The sequence below is a fragment of the Canis lupus genome, chromosome 6 (genome assembly GCF_048164855.1).
Source record: "Canis lupus baileyi chromosome 6, mCanLup2.hap1, whole genome shotgun sequence".
Classification (NCBI taxonomy): domain Eukaryota; kingdom Metazoa; phylum Chordata; class Mammalia; order Carnivora; family Canidae; genus Canis; species Canis lupus.
The window spans coordinates 3,544,386-3,562,907 of NC_132843.1; the positions used below are offsets into that span (position 1 = coordinate 3,544,386).

The window sequence follows — 18,522 nt, forward strand, 5'->3', positions numbered from 1 at the left end:
GCTTGTGTCATCAGTAAGTTAAGATTGGGTTGAGAAACACAGTCTGACAAGGACCACACTAGAAACATTTTGAAAAGGGGCAGCTAGGTGGCTCAGTGAGTTAAGTGTCCGACTCTTGGTTTTGGCTCAGGTCATGATCTCAGGGTCATAGGATCAAGCCCCTCATTGGGCTCTGTGCTCAGTGGGGAGTCTGCTTGAGATTCTCTTCCTCCTTCTCCATTAGTCCCTCCCCTCACTCCTGCGCACTCGTTAAAATAATTTTTTTTTTTTTTTTTTTTTTTTTAAGAAAAAGGCAAAGGGGCCCCTAGGTGGTTCAGTCTGTTACATGTCTGCCTTTGGCTCAGGTCATGATCCCAGGGTTCTGGGATCAAGCCCCTCATCGGGCTCCCTGCTTAGGAGAGAGCCTGCTTCTCCCTCTCCAATCTGCTTCTACCCCTGCTTGTGCGCTCATGCCTGCACTCTGCCAAATAAATAAAATCTTCTTAAGAAATAACTTTTTAAAGTAAAGGAAAACTTTTCATTTATAATAAAAAAACACTTTGAAATGGAGCCACAGCCATAACTCTGTGTTACCCAGAAGCTGTGACTTCTTTTTTTATCCTCAGCAGTGTAGGAAATTAAAATTCTGTAAATAGTACATAATGTTTCATTGTATAAGAAGGCACATGCATGGAGACAAGAGCTTTTATGTGTTTTTTCTAAATAGAATTCCTCATTCTACTCTATTCTTAAAATGCCCCATGCTTAGGAAATTTCCTATTGTAGCATGTAAATTGCTTGAGGAGAAAACTAGAAAGATTCAACCCAGAGTGAGCTTAGGGAAGCTCTTATGTTTCTGTTAACTAAAGAGCATCATTTAAGGTCTTTACATACCATAGATATTACCTGATACTGAATTTGAATCTTATTTCCACAAGCTGTGCCCTTATTTGTCAGGCATATTTGAGGATCTCCTTCCACCGAAGCTTCTCTGTGAGGTATATATAACCAGATGTGTGTCCAGCTCACACTCCAGTGTCCAGTGTGACTTGCTCAGTCCAAGTCAAGAGTCCTTGCCTTGTGTCTCCTGGACTCCAGAGACAGAAAATTTGGATACCACAAAGAGAAAAGCTTTGGGTAACCCTTCTAACTATATGTCTTTCTCCTTCCCAGGTTCAGTGAAGGAACGTAGTAAATCATCATAGTCTAGCATTTCATAAAGAGATCTATTTTTAGAAAAGAGCTTGATTATACATATGATGTGTTTAAAGACTTCAGTTCTTGTCCCTTTGCAGAATGTGTAGGTACACACCAATTCATTCTAATGTTCATACAGAGTATGCTCCTTCTCCCATGTCAGCCAAAGGTCCATGTCTGGAAACCTTACCCAACCAAAAAGTTGAGGAGCTCAGAACTTACATAATATAAAACTCTGCCCAGGCTAATTAAATGTTCAGGTGCAGTTACCTGGCAGACTGAATTTGCACCATTATTCTGGTGCATTCCATTAAAATGTACGTGATGTGTCATTTGTGTATTTAGAATAGGTCCTACTATGCAAAGTCAATTATGCTGGCAGCAAAACCCGAGCCATTTCAGAATCATTGAAGCAGTGGAAGGAAGAGAGCTTCAGAACTGGCAAGACATGGCTTTTAAAAAGTGGGGCATCAGAAGTTCCTTTCTGTCCTGCAGCTTTGGAAGTGAAGAATTGTCTGGATGTTTATGTTTAAACATACAACTCAGTGCTCAGACCTCTTCTGCTGCCCAGAGGGTCTGAGCCTTGGGTCCTGCGCTGGGAATGCTCTCGCAAGCTACACTCATGAGTCTCATCATCTGTGGCTTGATAAAAGGAGGGACCTCCCTTGTCTTGGATGTGGCTGGCAAGGAGGGCCTGCATTTGGCAAACTTGCTCACTTTTAAAGAGTTGCCCTTCTATACGTTCTTTGCTTTGGTGTTCCCTCGTGACTGAAGAATTGTCAGCCCCTTTTCCCTAGAGCAACACGGCAGGGGACATCACATCCCAACTCCTTGCAGGAGCAGCGGTGTTAAGGGGTGGAAATGCCAGAGATGAAAGGGTTTCTGCAGAGCTACCCTGAATGTCCGGTTCCTAAGTAGTCATGATTTGAAAGCCATAGGGAGGCACGTGGGGGGAGAAGGAACAAGCCAGGCTCTGCACAGGTCAGTCTGCACGATGCAGCTACTGCTGAACGGAGCCCGAGGTGTAAACCAGAACCAGAATCCCTGCCATTTCTAAAGGGAAGAAATTTTGATCTCGGACATCCCAAAGTGAACAGAAGCCTAAGAAGATTCCAGCTTGCCCACCAAGGAAGGGAACGTGACTTGAGGTAAAAAGCCAGGAGTCCTCCCAGCACACTCTCAAGGCCATTTCAGAAGTCGGATTCAGAGAATGTAGACTTGGACTGGCACCGTGAGTGTAACTGGCTGGGCGCTCCCGCCCCCAAGCGACTCCTGTGACCGCCTGAAATCTTCCCCCGCGTAGCCCGTGGTAGACACAGCTGCACAAGAACTGGGCCTTCCTCCACTCCAGCCCTAGCGAGAAGGGTTTTCCAGGATGGGAGCTTTCATTCTGATGACTGAAAGGAGTCTGTAATCAGGGAAGCTGACCTTTCTGCAGCACCTGGTTTCCAGTATTGGAAATGGCTCTAACTGACCTATGCTCCAGACAACAGAACAGCTGTTCGACATTGGGAAGGTCCCTTAACCTTTCTGGATTTCAGTTTCATCCATTTTAAAGCAACGGTGTTAGCAGATGAGGTGATCTCTAAGTCTGTTTTAACCAGGAAGAGGCATTCAACACACTGGAGCAAACAGCCCGTACTACACAGGTACCTACCAGTAGGTACCGGAGAGCCTGAGCCAGGCCTAACAAGAAATTGAGGAAAATCTTTGTGTATCCAAGCCAACCTTTTCATTAAAATGAAGTGTGAGGTGACTGATATTCAGGCAATATTTGTTTTTGTTTTTTTAAGATTTTATTTACTTATTCATGAGAGACACAGAGAGAGGGAGAAGCAGGCTCCATCCTGGGAGCCCGATGTGGGACTCGATCTCAGGACTCCAGGATCACATCCTGAGCCGAAGGCAGTCGCTAAACTGCTGAGCCACCCAGGGATCCCCGGCAATATTTCTTTTGGTGACAAACCTGATTATGTGTACTACAGAAACACAAGAAAAAGTGCAAAATAGGGCAACCCCGGTGGCTCGGAGGTTTAGCGCCCCCTTTGACCCAGGGTATGATCCTGGAGACTGGGATCGAGTCCCATGTCGGGCTCCCTGCGTGGAGCCTGCGTCTCCCTCTGCCTGTGTCCCTGCCTCTCTCTGTGTGTCTGTCACAAATAAATAAAATCTTAAAAAAAAAAAGTGCAAAATATGCTGCATTTATTTGAAACTTGGGGAGCCAAAGACAAAAATTCAGCTTTACTAATTGTTGTAAAGAATCTAAGTCCTTGTGTGTCAGCTATACCTCGTTTAAAAACAAATGACACCTGAGTAGATCTCCCAACATTAAAAATTTTCAGAGAGATGAGTTGATCTATATTAAAAACAGACACAAAACCCCCAGCGTTTTACTTGAACATCCGGTTACTGATGGTTCATCTCCCCATCTATGCAGTGGGGAGACCGTCTCAGACCTGGCAAGTCTGCTCCCACCCTGTGATGTGTATTCCTGTCCGACATGTAAAGAGAAGCAGGTAGCCGTAGGGGCGACTACATGTGACAGACTATCTTCATTGCATTAAAAGGAAGCAAACAGGCAACTCTTGTCCAGTTTGGTCAAAGAACCAGTTAGCGGCTATAGGGAGCCCCCAGTATATCCACCTCCCAGTGTAGTAATGGGATCCCACAGCCAAGAAGCTGGTCTCTTTGGCCCCCTCAGTGCTGTAAACCCCATCACTGCCGGGCTCTCTTCTCCACCAAATATCTCTGCTAGTGACTCTCAGAGCTCAAAGTGATCCGAGAAGGCATTCAGTCCTCACTCCAGCCGCTGGCAAGCTCTGGACTCTTTTGATATGTGTCCAAGGACCAGGGAGACACTTATTTATGCAAAGTTCTATCTTTGAACAGTTCTGATGCTTGGGAAGTCCTGCCCTCATGTAATTTACTCCCATTGTTTACCCCCTGGTTCTGTCTCATGTGGCTCTGCAGAACGTGCCTGCTTTCCCAAGCGGCTGCCTTAAGTAGCCTCCTAATTCTCCTGCCTCCCTTCTCCTTCCTCCCTTCTCCCTCCTCCCTTCTCCATTTCTCATTCCATTGCACTCAGCAAGCACCTAACACGCTACTGAATTGTTCCAGGAAGACAAGATTTCCTCATTGCCATATCCCGTCTCTAGCATGTAACAGGTGCTCAATAAATGTCTGTGGAGGGAATTAATGATGGAATGAGCAGGTAAATATGGAAATGAGAAGTGAGAAATACAAAGATGGAACCAGCAAGATGTCTCCAAAACATTTGTGATTTTCATCTGTGCTCTCTAACAGATAACAGCCACGTGCAGCCCCTGTTCCTCGAGGTCAGTAAGCCACCGCAGTCCTGAGGTGCTAACTAGAATAGAGAAGCTTGCGTCGGTAGCTCACGCCGTTGACATGGTTGACTTGGAGCTGCAGAAGCTCTGCGGGCCGTCTGGGCCTCCTCCCTGACCCTGATAAATGGCACGCACCGCACCGTTCTCTCTGGGTGACCTGCCCCCAGAGCTCCTGGGTGGAGTTGCGGGCACAGGCCTGCCTCCCCGACCAGCTTTTTCCCATTAACATACTGATGTGCAGATGTGTAGAGATCTTGGAGACCTAGAACTGAAGCTACGACATCTATGCAGAAGGCGTATTTGTCAGTACCGAGTCTGTACGCAACTTTTTACCACTTGCCTCTTGGACATTATGGGAGTTCACTCTTACTGGTAATCATAACATTTTAATTAAACTTTATGTGCCACTGGACTGATACTTTAAACATCGTAAACTACAGTTGCCCCTTGAACAATATGGGTTTGAGCTATGCGGGTCCTCAATGCAGATTAGTTTTTTTTCTTAGTAAATACAGTAAAGTACCATCAGCATATTTCTCGTTTTCTGAGTATTTTCTTTAGCTTATTATATTGTGAGAATACAGTATAGGTTACATATACAAAATATGTGTTAATTGACTATGTGCTTGGTAAGGCTTCTGATCAATAGTAAGCTATTAGTAAAGTTTTGGGGAGTCAGAAGTTATATGGGGTTTTTTGACTGGGGAGACATCAGTTCCCCTAACACCTGCATTGTTCAAGGGTCAACTGTATTTCAACTTTGTCATAGCAAAACAATTTGGTCAATAAAAGAAAATAAGGAAAGCTATGGAGATAAGCATTATGATAATCTGTGCTGTGTACTATTAATACATAATTTTTAAAAATATTTTTTGATTTTCAGTAGTTACCAGTTATTGAGCACATACCCTATATATCAGATACCGTGCTAAGCACCCTCGGCCACATTATCTCCCTTTATGCTCAACTCTGAAGTAGGCACTATTAATATCCTCTCTTAGAGACCAGAAACAGGAATAACGAGGTTGTCATTTGCCCAGCGTCCAGCCTGAGGTGTCCCCAATTCCAAAGCTGTGCTGCGCAGCCCTGAGACGTTTCCAGCTGTGTTTCGTGTTAGGTGCGATGACTGAATCCAGTTCTCACATCACCAAAGCACTTACAAATGCCCACAAATGTGTGTGCAAAGCAGAACATCTGATCTTGGCTCCTGAGGAACTGTAAACTGGCCAGCTATGTGAACAGATTAAAAAAAAAAAAAAAAAGCCCAAAGGAGCATAAATGTCTAGGAATGGCATCAGTCAAGGACACCTCACAGAAGTCTATTTTCCCATGGCTTCAGAGGAGGGAGGAGGGAGAGTATTTCCTACAGTGCAATCTGATGCCCACCTGAGTCCAAGTCATCTGGGCCATCGCTGAGGTCTGGTTTCGATTTTCTCCAAAAAGGAGTAAAAAAAAAAAAAAAAAAAAACCTCTTATTCAGGGTAGTTATAATGAGATTATTCTTGAATAATCGGACAAGAAGTGGAACAGGATGAAAAGGGGGCCACTTAGAAATGATTGTACAAACAATATAAAGCAAGTTATTAGTAGGCACCTGGGTGGCTTAGTTAAGCGTCTGCTTTTTTTTTTTTTTAAGACTTTATTTATCCATTCATAGAGACACAGAGAGAGAGGGGCAGAGGCACAGGCAGAGGGAGAAGCAGGCTCCACACAGGGAGCCTGACGTGGGACTCGATCCACGGTCCCCAGGATCAAACCCCAGGCTGCAGACGGCGCCAAACCGCTGCGCCACCGGGGCTACCCGAGCATCTGCCTTTGACTCGGGTCATGATCATGATCCCCAGGTCCTGGGATCGAGGCCGTATCCCTGCCTCCCTCTCTCCCTCTCTGTCTCTCATGAATAATTTTTTTTTAAATATGAAGTACTAGCTACCTATCGTTACGTAACATTACCCCAAGCCACTGGCTTGAAACAGCAAACACCATGTCACGAGTTGCCGTGGTTCAGAAAACGAGGAGCCTGAGCGGGAGCGCTCTGCCTACCACCCCCGCGGGGTGTCAGCTGCGTCCGCGTCCGCTCAAGGCTTCCCCGCTCCCAGGACCGAGCCTCCCCACGCCCGCCCCGCGGCGGCTGCTCCTGGGGCGGGACCGGGACCCGGACCGGGACCGCAGCGGGGACGGGAGCGGGGACGGGGACGGGGGCTGGGACGGAGGCCGGAGCGGGGACGGGGACTGGAGCGGGAACAGGGGCGGGGACGGGGACGAGGGCCGGAGCGGGGACGGGGGCGGGGGCGGGGACGGGGACGAGGACGGGAGCCGGATCGGGGACGGGGGCGGGGGCGGGGACGGGGACGAGGACGGGAGCGGGATCGGGGACGGGGGCGGGGACGGGGGCCAGAGCGGGGATGGGGACGGGGACCGGAGCGGGACGGAGGCGGGGACTGGGACCGGGTCGGGGGCGGGACGGGAAGGGGGCCCGGAGCGGGTCGCCGCGGCGCAGGGGAGGCTCGACGAGCCAGGCGCGAGTCAGTGCCTCTAACCACCGGCCTGCGAGGTCGAGGGCGCGGGGCGCCGAGGCCGACCGCGGCGTGGAAATGGGAGGGCAGCCGACTGACCCGGGGCCTTTCGCGGGAACGTGTGGCTTCCAACCGGCTACAGAGAGAAAGCAGCAGGAGGAAGTCTCATGTAACTCAGGTTTTGAATTTGGGAAATGGAAGTAGGGCTACTTAGAAATGGGGGAACAGAAGGCGGTTTGGTGAAAGGGAACAAATTTAGTTTTATTCATGTTGACTGAGAGAGGTCACGGACTCCCCAAGAAAGGGGTCGGCTTCAAGGGCCGGGCGTAAACAATAAGCCTCCTGGGGTCTCCCCGCCTACGCTTCTGGGGGGGCGCGGGGATTTACAACCCTTTACAAGTGCAGAACCAGCCGCAGCTCCTAGGCTCTAGCCGCCCCCGCCCCAAGCTGCGCTCTGGCCGCTGAAGACGGGCAGGAGCGTGCTGAGCGGCCGGCAGTCTCCTCGGGTCTCAGGCTTGCCTCTTTCATCAACCACGGCTGACTCTCAGCAGTGATTATAAAAGTTAGAATAGGGGTCGGGGGGGGGGGGGGGGGGCTGGGGCGGGGCGGGCTCTGTCGGTAAAGCACCGGCCTTCGGCTCGGGTCACGATCCTGGGTTTGGGACTGAGCCTCGCTGCGGCCCCCTGCTCAGCGGGGAGCCTGCTTTGCCCTCGGCCTCACTACCTACTGTGCGCTGCGCTCACACAGTCTTCTGTCAAAAATCTTTTAAAATTTTTAAACAAAAGTTAAAATACATGCTTGAGCAGATATTCCAAGTATGTTCCATCAATGAAGCCCAGTACTCCCAATTCCAGCCCCGCACAGTGGTGCCCGGCCCCCCACCCCGAGACTCTGCGGCCCAAGGCCCATGGCGGGCCCAGTGCCAGCAGCTGATGGCAGGGCACAGGGGCCCAGGGAGCCACCAGGCTGCTGGGGCGCTTTCCATCAGCTCCCGCCTTCCCACCTTTGAGGGGAAAATCAGTCTGCAGTTTGCAAGGGGGATCCTCAAGCTCCAAGTTCACAGGCTGTGCACACCATTACCCCTGCACACCTATAATCCGATGGCTGGAGCACAGAGACAACGCTCCTCTGCCCCCCAAGTCACCCAAATAAGTAACTCTCCTGCTTCTCTGGACCCTGAAGTGTGACAGCCCCAGAGCACACCTGCTCTGAATACAGCAGGCATTCACTGAGGCTCCGCCAGGCCGGGATCTGCTGGGGGAAAGATGAAGTTCCCAACAGAGACACACAGCAATCAACCCCTGTATCAAAGCGCACCGTCCCCTTCCTTGAGGTGACGACAGAAACGCTGGAGGCAAGCGGTCCTGAATCTGGGAAAGCCAAAAAACCACAGGCTCAAATCAGATACAGCCTGAATAGTTGGTTCTAATGCCAAACGGGTGGAACAGTCTGCAAAGAGTATTTAGTACAACCACTTTTCCTACAAAAAGGGAAAACTTGTTCCCAGAGAGTACCTGGCTCTGCTTCTAGAGGAACCTTCTGGAAGGAGCTACTTAACCAGAAGGTGGGAACCAATACAAAGACCAAAGCATGGCCTAGCATGCTCCCACAGCTCTAGAAGGCCCAACTTCCCAGAGGAAAGAGCATCCCAGTAACTTCTGCTTTGACAGAGTTGACACCAGTAGCTAGTGTATTCAACCTTTATTCCTACCAAACTCAAGGGCCACAGTAAACGGTAACAGGGATGTAACACTGGAAACTAAGGAAAGGCAGCAGGATTCTGGATTTATTTCAATACTTTGGGAAATGAAAGCCTTAGGCAAGTAATATGACATGATCAAAATAGTTTCTCCTGATACTCCAGTGGAAGATAAAATCTGGTCAGTAAATTAAGTGTGCATGCAGGGCGGCTGTAATATTTGCGGGGTGTCACCGAGGTCCAGAGAGGGCGGGCAGGTCGGAGCACAGGCCCACAGGTGCCAGGCCCGGGGGAGGGGGGTGGGGGGAGCCGGCCAGACCCCAACACCCTTGGTCGGTGACCGCAGCAAACCCACGAGAACTACTAGTTGAAGGTTGGGGACACAGCCATTCCCTTTTACACTCTGCTATTCTGGCTTCTGGGGAAGGGACAGCGGAGATTCAACTTCTTGTTTAACAAAACATTCCATAAAAAAAAAAAAAAAAAGTAAAGAAAAGGTGAAGGTAAGCTGTAGGCCAGCATGTGGCCGATCCCCTGCCTTTCCCAGAGTCCCCTTCCTAAACGGCCCCCTACTAGGGATGCGCTGATCTCGAGGGCTCGCTCCCACAGAGCCCGTGCGGGAGGGGCGCCATCCCGGGGTGCGGGAGGGGGGTGGGGCGGGGGAGGATGGGGAGGGGGGGTGGGGGAGGGATGGGGCCGCGGGGCGCACGCCCGCCACCTGCCGCTGCGCCTGCGAGTCGCTGGTGGTCTCCGGGTCTGGGCGCCGCGGTGCTCACGCTCCGGCGCGGGCGGGGGTCGCCAGGCCCTCCAGCTCCGCGTTGAGCCGGCCGATGACCCACTCCAAGGCCTCGCGCCCCTGCGGAGAGAAGAGCGCGGAGCGAGTGCCGGGGCGCGCGGCCCTGCACCCCGCCCCGGGAGAGGACGACCCCGCTGGCGCCTCTGTGCGCCCAGAACCGGCCCGCGGAGCGCCGGCGGCCCCACCGAGCAGCAGCGCCCGCGGGGAGTTAGCTGGGACGCAGCACGTATGACTAAAGTTGACCTTTTGAGTATTTTCTCCAGTTAGAAATCAAGGCTTAATTTCCCCGTGACTCAGGGCCGCCAGGGGGGCGTCCGCCCTCGGCTCGGGGCGTGACCCCGGGGTGCACGGAGCCTGCTTCTCCCTCTGCCTGTGTCTCTGTGTCTCTCAGGGGTAAATAAATAAATCTTAAAAACAAAAACAAAAACCAATGGATGGAAGGTGAGATCAGAGTTTTAAAGTGCTGAGAACTTGCAATCACCACCAATGACTGCAACATAAGACCGAATATCAGGGGATCCCTGGGTGGCGCAGCGGTTTGGCGCCTGCCTTTGGCCCAGGGCGTGATCCTGGAGACCCGGGATCGAATCCCACGTCAGGCTCCCGGTGCATGGAGCCTGCTTCTCCCTCTGCCTGTGTCTCTGCCTCTCTCTCTCTCTCTCTCTCTCATATGATTAAATAAATAAAATCTTAAAAAAAAAAAAAGTTTCCCACGGCTCCGCGCCCCAGCTGCCATGCGATGCTATCATTCGGCACTGGTTGTTGCACTGATGGTGAATTCCAAACGGAGCCGCCGCACAAATAAATACTGAATCCATCCCAGACCCAAAACAACATCGCCAACCCGACTATTTATGCCAAAGAAATTCTGAAAATAATCACTACCACTTTCTTAAGAACTATCTTAACATTTTAAAAATTTATCTTTTTTTTTTTTTTTGATAAATTTTGAAAGCAGAGGAGAATTCAGAACCCAACAGGTGCATATGCTTATTTTGACCACACTTCATCTCACCCAAAATGTGACGTGGACCTAGTAAGTGCCATGTACACACGGCGCCCCAAGAATGCAGGCTGAAGCTATACCGAGCTCCCTACACACACCCGATCCAGCATCCAAGTCAAGACAACTGACCTGTTCTGACACTCCCATCCCTGCTTCAAAATGTGGTTTCCCAAAGCACAGATTTCCGCGTTCCCCTCTAGAACAGAACCCCTTACACGACAATTCTCAGACCATCACCCCTGCGAGGTTACCTAGTTACCCTCAGTGCACCAGAGTTAACCTAGGAGGGGAACAGAGGCTGTCACCAGTGTCGGAGGCTGATACACGCTCATGAGGCCAGAGTACAGTTTGCAGCAGTGACAGGTGTCGTGCCCTGCACCCATGGCCTCTGCACACCAGGGTTTACCTGCAAGGAGCCCTCAAATCCTTCAGGAAGTAAGACCTCAGTGCTACACAACTAAACCTCAAGAGGGAACTTTTAAAGAAAATGTAGCTTAAAAACAGAAAAAAGACAAGCATAAAGGAGTATATACAGTATAGCTCCATCTGTGTTTAATGAAGGAAAGAAAAGGAAAAAACATTAATAACTTGTATTTGCATAAAGCACTTCTAGAAGCCTTGGTAAAAATTAGGAGTTAACTGGCAGAGGCCAAGCACTCTTCCTCTAAAGGGAGGTTTTTACTCTTCAGCAGAGTCCTGTGTTGTTGTTTCTTTGTTCCCATAAAAATGGACTGCATTTATGTCTTTTTTGAAAGAGTGTTATTTATAAAAAGCCAACAGAACTTTGACTTTGACTTGAAGATGGTGGGGACAACAACCTTTGGCCCTTTGTCCGAAAAACCCTCAGGAATCCGAGAGAAACAAAATCCAGGAGCTGCGGAGTCAGCGTCCCCACCGCCCCCGCCAGGAGTCGCAAAGCCCAGGCATCGGCTGGCAGCAGCGGCCATCCGGAGAGAGGGGACACGCAGGACAGCAGGCGACCGCCTGCAAGGTGTTTAACTGCCCGGCTCCTAGACCCCTCCCCGCCCCCCAGGGGTTGAGGGGTCTTGTCGGGAGAAACGGAACCACTTCAGAGAAAAGGCGCAGGGCCACCTCAGTGAAGCCCAGCTGCCAGCCCAGAGCCGCGGGGCCACCCGTGCTTGGGCTCGGTCGGTCCCTGACGGCGAAGGACATCTGCGTGGCCTCCCCGCCAAGGGGCGCAGGGGAGACACCCAGATGCCACAGGACGACAGGACGCTTGCTTTGTGTCTGCTTCTGCAGACACAGGAGGGAAGACACCACCTCTGTGAAGCAAGAATGGGAGGCCACAGGGAACAGCAAAGGTTGGCAAATTAAAAATACAATCTGCCAAAATAAAAATTAGTGAAGTTGTTGAACGACAAAGTCCCGGAAATCTCCCCAAAGGTAGAACACAGATGAGAAAATATAAGAAAATTGTGAGGTCAATCCCTAGATTGAGGAAGCTGACAGCTTCCTAGAGGACTTCTAGGAAAGGAGAATAGTGGGGAAATCATGGAAGAAATCATTATCAGAACGAAAGGGACCACCCAGTTCCCGACCCGATGAGTCGAGGGTTGTTGTGGGTTTTGTTTTTTGTTGCTTTTTGTTTTTGATGTCTTCTTGCTGGCCTGAGCTAAGCTTTACGTATGCAGGTATGCACGTATGTACGTGTCGGTCTACAGCTATATACTTCTATGCTCCTCTTTTTTCATGAAATGAAATTCACATAAGTTAACCATTGTCAAGCGTACGATTCAACGGTATTTAGTCTATTCACAATGTTTTGCAACCACCACCTCCATCTACTTCAAAACACTGTCATCACCCCAAGAGGAAATCTCAAACACATAAAGCAGACTCTTCCCCCATCCGTACTTTCCTCTCCTCCCTCCCCGTCCTGGCAACAACCTATCTGCTTTCGTCTATGGATTGGAAGACTGCGTATAAATGGAACTACATAGTGTGTGGCCTTTTGTGTCTGGGTTCTTTTATTTTGCATAATGCTTTAGAGATTCATCCATGTTGTAGTGTGGATCAATACTTCATTCCTTTTTATAGCCGAATAATATTCCAGTGGATATATGGACCACCTTTTGTTTATCCATTTATTAGCTGAAGGACATTTGAGTTTCTACCTTTTGGCTACTGTAAGTAGTGCTACTGAGAACATTTACGTACAAGTATTTGTGTACTGGTTTTCTTTTTCTTTTTAAGAATTTATTTATTTGTTTATTTATTTATTTATTTATTTATAAAGATTTTATTTATTTATTCATAGAGACACAGCTAGAGAGAGGCAGAGACACAGGCAGAGAGAGAAACAGGCACCATGCAGGGAGCCCGATGCGTGACTCGATCCGGAGTCTCCAGGATCACACCCCGGGCTGCAGGTGGCACTAAACCGCTGCGCCACCAGGGCTGCCCAGATTTTATTTATTTATTCATGAGAGACACAGAGAAAGGCAGAGACACAGGCAGAGGGAGAGCAGGCCCCATGCAGGGATCCCGATGCAGGACTTGATCCCGGGTCCCTGGGATCACGACTTCAGCTGAAGGCAGACAGACGCTTAATGACTGAACCTCCCTGGCATCCCTGTGTACTTGTTTTCAATACTTTTGGGTATATAACTAAGGGTGGAGTGGCTATGCCATTTTACATTTACACCAATATGAACAAAGGTTCCAAGTTCTCCACATCTTTGCAAATGCTTACTTTCCACTTAGTTTATTATAGCCATTCCAGTGGTTATGGAGTGGTTTCTGTGGGTTCCATTTGCATTTCCTAATGAATAATGAGGTTGAGCATTTTTTTTCTTGTAGTTATTGGCCATTTGTATGTCTTCTTTGGAGAAATATCTATTCAGATTCTTTGTCCATTTTTTAGAAAAAGTTTTTATTTTTCATGCCTGATTGGGAGGGGCAGGAGAGGGGGGAAAGAGAATCTTAAACGGACTCCCCACTGAGCTTGGATCCTGACACAGGGCTCAATCCCATGATCCCAAGATCACAGTCTGAGTGGAAATCAAGGGTATGACCCTTAACCAACTGTGCCACCCAGGCGTCCCTGCACATTTTAACATTGAGTTTTCTTTTTGTGGTTGACTTGTAAGAGGTATTTTATATATTCTGAATAATAGACCCTTACCAGATACATGATTTGCCATTTTTTTCTTCCATTCTGTAGCTTGTCTTTCTGCTTTCTTGATAATGTTCTTTAATGCACAAAATTTTTAATTATGATGAAGCCAAATTTATCTTTCTCTTTTGTTGTCATATTTAGGAATCCATTGCCAAATCCAAGATCATGAATATATATCCTATGTTTTCTTCTAAGAGTTGTATAGTTTTTGTTCTTGTACACAGGTCTTTGATCCATTTTGAGTTAGTTTTTGTATATGGTGTGAGGTAGTGGTCCAACTTCATTCTCTTATACGTAGATATCCAGTTGTCCCAGGACCATTTGTTGAAGAGACTAATCTTCATTGAATTGCTTTGGTACCATAGTTGAATATTAATTGACCACAGATACATAGGTTTACCTCTGGACTCTCACTTTGAGTCCATTGGCCTATTTGTCTCTCTTTATGTTGGTCTCACATTGTTTTGAGTACTGTAGCTTTATATGAAGTTTTGAAATTGGGAAGTATGAGTACTCCAAGTTTGTTCTTATATTTCAATATTATCTTGGCTATGCAGGATACCTTACAATTCCATACAAATTTGAGGATGGGCTTTTCCATTTCTGGGAGGGAAAAAAAGCTATAGGAGTTTTTGTAAGAACTGCCTTGATTCTTTAGAACATTATGGGTAGTGTTGCCATCTTAACAATTATTAGTCTTCCAGTCCATGAATGAGGGATGTCTTTTCATTTATTTATGTCTTTTTTCATTTTTTTTTCTAGAAGATAGATTGATTGATTTTTAGAGAGAGTGTGTGTGTGCAGTGGGAGAGAATGAAAGAGACAGAATCCCAAGCGGACTCCCTGCTGTGTGCAGAGCCCGACATAGGACTCAATCTCATGACCCAGAGATCCTGACCTGAGTCAAAATCAATAATCAGATACTCAATTGACTGAGCCACCTAGGCAACCCCTTTTTTCATTTCTTTCTGCAATGTTTATAATTTTCAGTGTCCAGTCCTTCACTTTCTTCTTTTATTTCTATGTATTTTATTCTTTTGGATGCAACTATAAATTAGGTAGTTTTCTTAATTTTCTTATCAGGTTGCTCATGGGTAAAGAAACAACTGATTTTTATATAGTGATCTTGTACCCTGTAATTTTGCCAAATTCCTTTATTAGCTTTCTTGTGGATTCTTTCTTCATTGGGTTTTCTATCTATAGAATCATGTCATCTGTGAATGTAGGTAGTTTTACTTCTTCCTTGCCAGTTCGGATGCCTAATACTTCATTTTCTTGTCTATAACTGCTCTGGCTAGAACTTCTAGTAAAATGTTTTTTGTCTTTTTTAAAAGATTTTATTTATTGTTAATCCTTTAATATTTGGTAGAATTTACCAATAAAGCCATCTGGTCCTGATCTTTTTTGTTGTTGTTGGAGATTTGTTTTGTTTTGTCCTTCATTACTGATTTTATTTATTGGGGTCCTCTCTCTTTTTTTTTTCTTAATAAGTCTGGCTAAAGGTTTATCAGTTTTATCTTTCCAAAGAACCAGCTCTGGTCTCACCAATTGGTTCTATTGTATTTTTAGTCTCTACTTCATTTACTTCTGCTTTAACCTTTATTATTTCCTTCCTTCTACTTCTACTGGCTTTGGGCTTTGTTTATTCTTTTTCTGTCTCCTTTAGGTGTAAGGTTAGGTTGTTTATTTGAGCTTTTCCTTGTTTCTTGAGTTAGCCTGCATTGCTATCTAATTCCCTTTTAGAGCAGTTTTACTGTGTCCCTAAGATTTCAGACCACTGTGTTATTTTCATTTGTTTCCATGTACTTTTTTATTTCCTCTTTGATGCCTCAGTTGACTTAATCTCTATTTATTTTTTAATTTTTTAAAAATATTTTATTTATTTATTTATGAGAGACACAGAGACAGAGAGGCAGAGACACACAGGCAGAGGGAGAAGCAGGCTCCATGCAGGGAGCCCGATGTGGGACTTGATCCCAGGACCCCAGGATCATGCCCCCGGCCGAAGGCAGGTGCTAAACCACTGAGCCACCCGGGGATCCCTGACTGAATCTTTAAAAAAAATAAAAATAAAAAAATAAAGTCCCCTACTATTATTGTATCACTAACAGTTTCTTCCTTTATGTATTTAGGTGCTCCTATGTTAGACCCATATTTACAACTGTTATCCTGTTGTTGGACTGTCCTCTTTATCATTATGTTATGTCCTTCTTTGTATTTTGTTACAGTCTTTATTTTATAGTCTATTTTGTACAATATAAGTATTGCTATTCCAGCCTTCTTTCTGCTTCCATTGCATGGTTAAATGTTTTTCTATCACTTCACTTTCCATTTACATGTGTCTTTAGGTCTGAAGTGAGTCTGGTGTAGGCAGCATATAGATGGGTCTTGCTTTTTATCCATTGACCTGTTGCCATTTTGTTATTTGTTTTACAGTTGCTTTCTTGGTTTTTCTCTGTTCCTTTCTTTTCTTATTCTCTTCCCTTGTGGTTTGATGACTTTCTTTAGGGTTATGCTTGAATTCTTTTCTCTTTATTTTTTGTGCATCTACTGTAGGTTTTTGATGTGTGATTACCATTAGGCTCATCTATTGCATTGTACTCATACAGCAGTGCATATTATTAAGTTGATGATCACTTCGGTTCTAAAAGCACTAAATTTTTACTTCCCAATCTCACATTTTATGTATACAATGTCATATTTCATATCCTTTTGTGAACTCCTTGATTGATTTTTGTAGATATTATTGATTTTATTGCTTTCCTGCTTTAAACTCCATACTAGTTTTATAAGTGCTTAATCTATTACTTTTATTACATGTTTGCATTGACTTGTGAAGTGTTTTCCTTTCATAATTTTCCTACTCCCAATTATGACTTTTTCCCCCAAAGAATTCCCTTTAACATTTCTTGTAAGACTGGTTTAGTGATGAATTCTTTTTAACTTCTGTTGTTTGTCTGGGAACTCTTTATTGCCTTCTATTCTGAATGATAACCTTGCTTGGTAGAGTGTTCTTGGTTTCACGGTTATACTTGAATATATCATGCCACTCCCTTCTGGCCTGCAAAGTTTCTGCTAAAAAATCAGCTGATAGCCTTATGGGGTTTCCTTTGTGTGTAACTGTATTTTTTTTCTTGCTGCTTTTAACATTCTTTATCACTACTTTAAAAAAAATATTTTATTTATTTATTCACGAGAGAGAGAGAAAGAGAGAGAGGCAGAGGGAGAAGCAGGCTCCATGCAGGAAGCCCGGTGTGGGACTCGATCCTGAGACTCCAGGATCATGCCCTGGGCCAAAGGCAGGCACTAAACCGCTGAGCCACCCAGGAATCCCAATCATTACTTTTTACCATTTTAATTACTAGGTGTCTTGGTGTGGGCCTCCTTGGGTCAATTGTCTTGGGTACTTTCACTTCTTGGATCTGGATGTCTGTTTCCTTCTCCAGATTAGGGAAATTTTCAGGTATTATTTCTTCAAATAAATTTATCCCCTGAGAAGGGGGGGATCCCTGTTTTCCTTATGGGATCCCTATAATGTGAATGTTATTACACTTGATGTCACTGAGTTCCCTTAATCTATTCTCACTTTTTCTTCTTCATTTTTCTTTTTGCTATTCAGCTTGGTTGCTTTCCATTACCCTGTCTTCCAAGTCACTAATTTGTTCTTCTGCCTCCTCTAATCTGCTATTCATTCCCTCTGGTGTATTTCTTCTTTCAGTTAATGAGTTCTTCATCTCTAGTTGGTTCTTTTGTTATACCTATATTTTCAATCTCCTTGTTGAGGATCTCACTGAGATCCACTACCCTTTTCTCAAGTCCAGTGACAATTTTTATAATCATTCCTTTTCAATTCTTTATCAGGCATACTGCTTATCTTTAGCTCTTGTGCTGTGATTTTGTGTTCTTGCACTGGGGACATATTCCTCTGTCTCCTCATTTTGTCTAACTGCGTTTGTCTCTATGGGTAGGAAAACCAGCTACATCTCTTGATCTTAAAAGTAGTGGCCTCATGAAGAAGAGGACCTGTGATGTCCTGCAGCACAATGCTTCCTGTTCACCAGAACCAGGCACTTCAGGGATGTCTCCTGTGGGGGCTGTGTGTGTCCTACTATTGTGCCTGAGACACATTTGCCTTCAGTTCAGTCATTTGCAATGGCTCTCTTTGCCTGCTGTGGGCTCACTGGGCAGGGTTTGGGCTCTGTTGTTAGTGGACCAGTTAGGCTGCATGCCTGCCCTCAGCCCACCTGCCTGAGTTGCAGTCACACCAAACTGGAGGGTGCTCTTCCTGTGCTGCCCCCTAAGAGGCTTTGGTTGGAAGGTTTTCAATTACTGATTCAATATCTTTGACTGTCATAGGCCGGTCGAGATCCTATTTCTTCTTAAATCAGTTTTGGTAATTTGTGTGGTTCTAATAGTTTGTCACATATAGGTCATCTAATTTGTTGGTATACAATTGTTCACAGTATTCTCTTATATCCTTTTATTTTTTGTAAGATGTGTAGTAATGCCCCACTTTCATTTCTGATATTTTTATTTTGAATCCTTTTTATTCTTGATCAGTCTAAAAGTTTGTGAACTTTGTTGATTTTTTTCAACCTAACAACTTTTGATTTCAATAATTCTCTTTTTCTATTCTCTGTTTATCTCCTCTGTAATCTTTATCATTTCTTTCCATTTGAAGCCATGGGTTTAGTTTGTTCTTCATTTTCCAGCTCCTTAAAGTCAGGGTAATGATTTGAGATCTTGGTATGCCTGGGTGGCTCAGAGGTTGAGCATCTGCCTTCAGCTCAGGGCATGATCCTGGGGTCCTGGGATCAAGTTCCACATCAGGCTCCCTGCATGG

At 46.1% G+C, this 18,522-nt stretch overlaps 1 protein-coding gene across 6 annotated transcripts in view; it reads right to left on the reverse strand.

The window, feature by feature from the left end:
- PRELID3A (PRELI domain containing 3A) overlaps positions 1 to 18,522 on the reverse strand; it is a 50,047-nt gene that overhangs the window by 13,594 nt on the left and 17,931 nt on the right. For 2 of the 6 annotated variants that reach the window (XM_072828656.1, XM_072828661.1), the window contains one exon: positions 8,726 to 9,594. The exons of the other annotated variants lie outside the window; for them this stretch is intronic. In XM_072828656.1, the coding sequence (XP_072684757.1) occupies positions 9,511 to 9,594 (84 nt within the window). In that variant the 3' untranslated portion in view covers positions 8,726 to 9,510. Of the gene's footprint in view, positions 1 to 8,725; positions 9,595 to 18,522 lie in introns of those variants that run through there. 6 annotated transcript variants of the gene reach the window in all.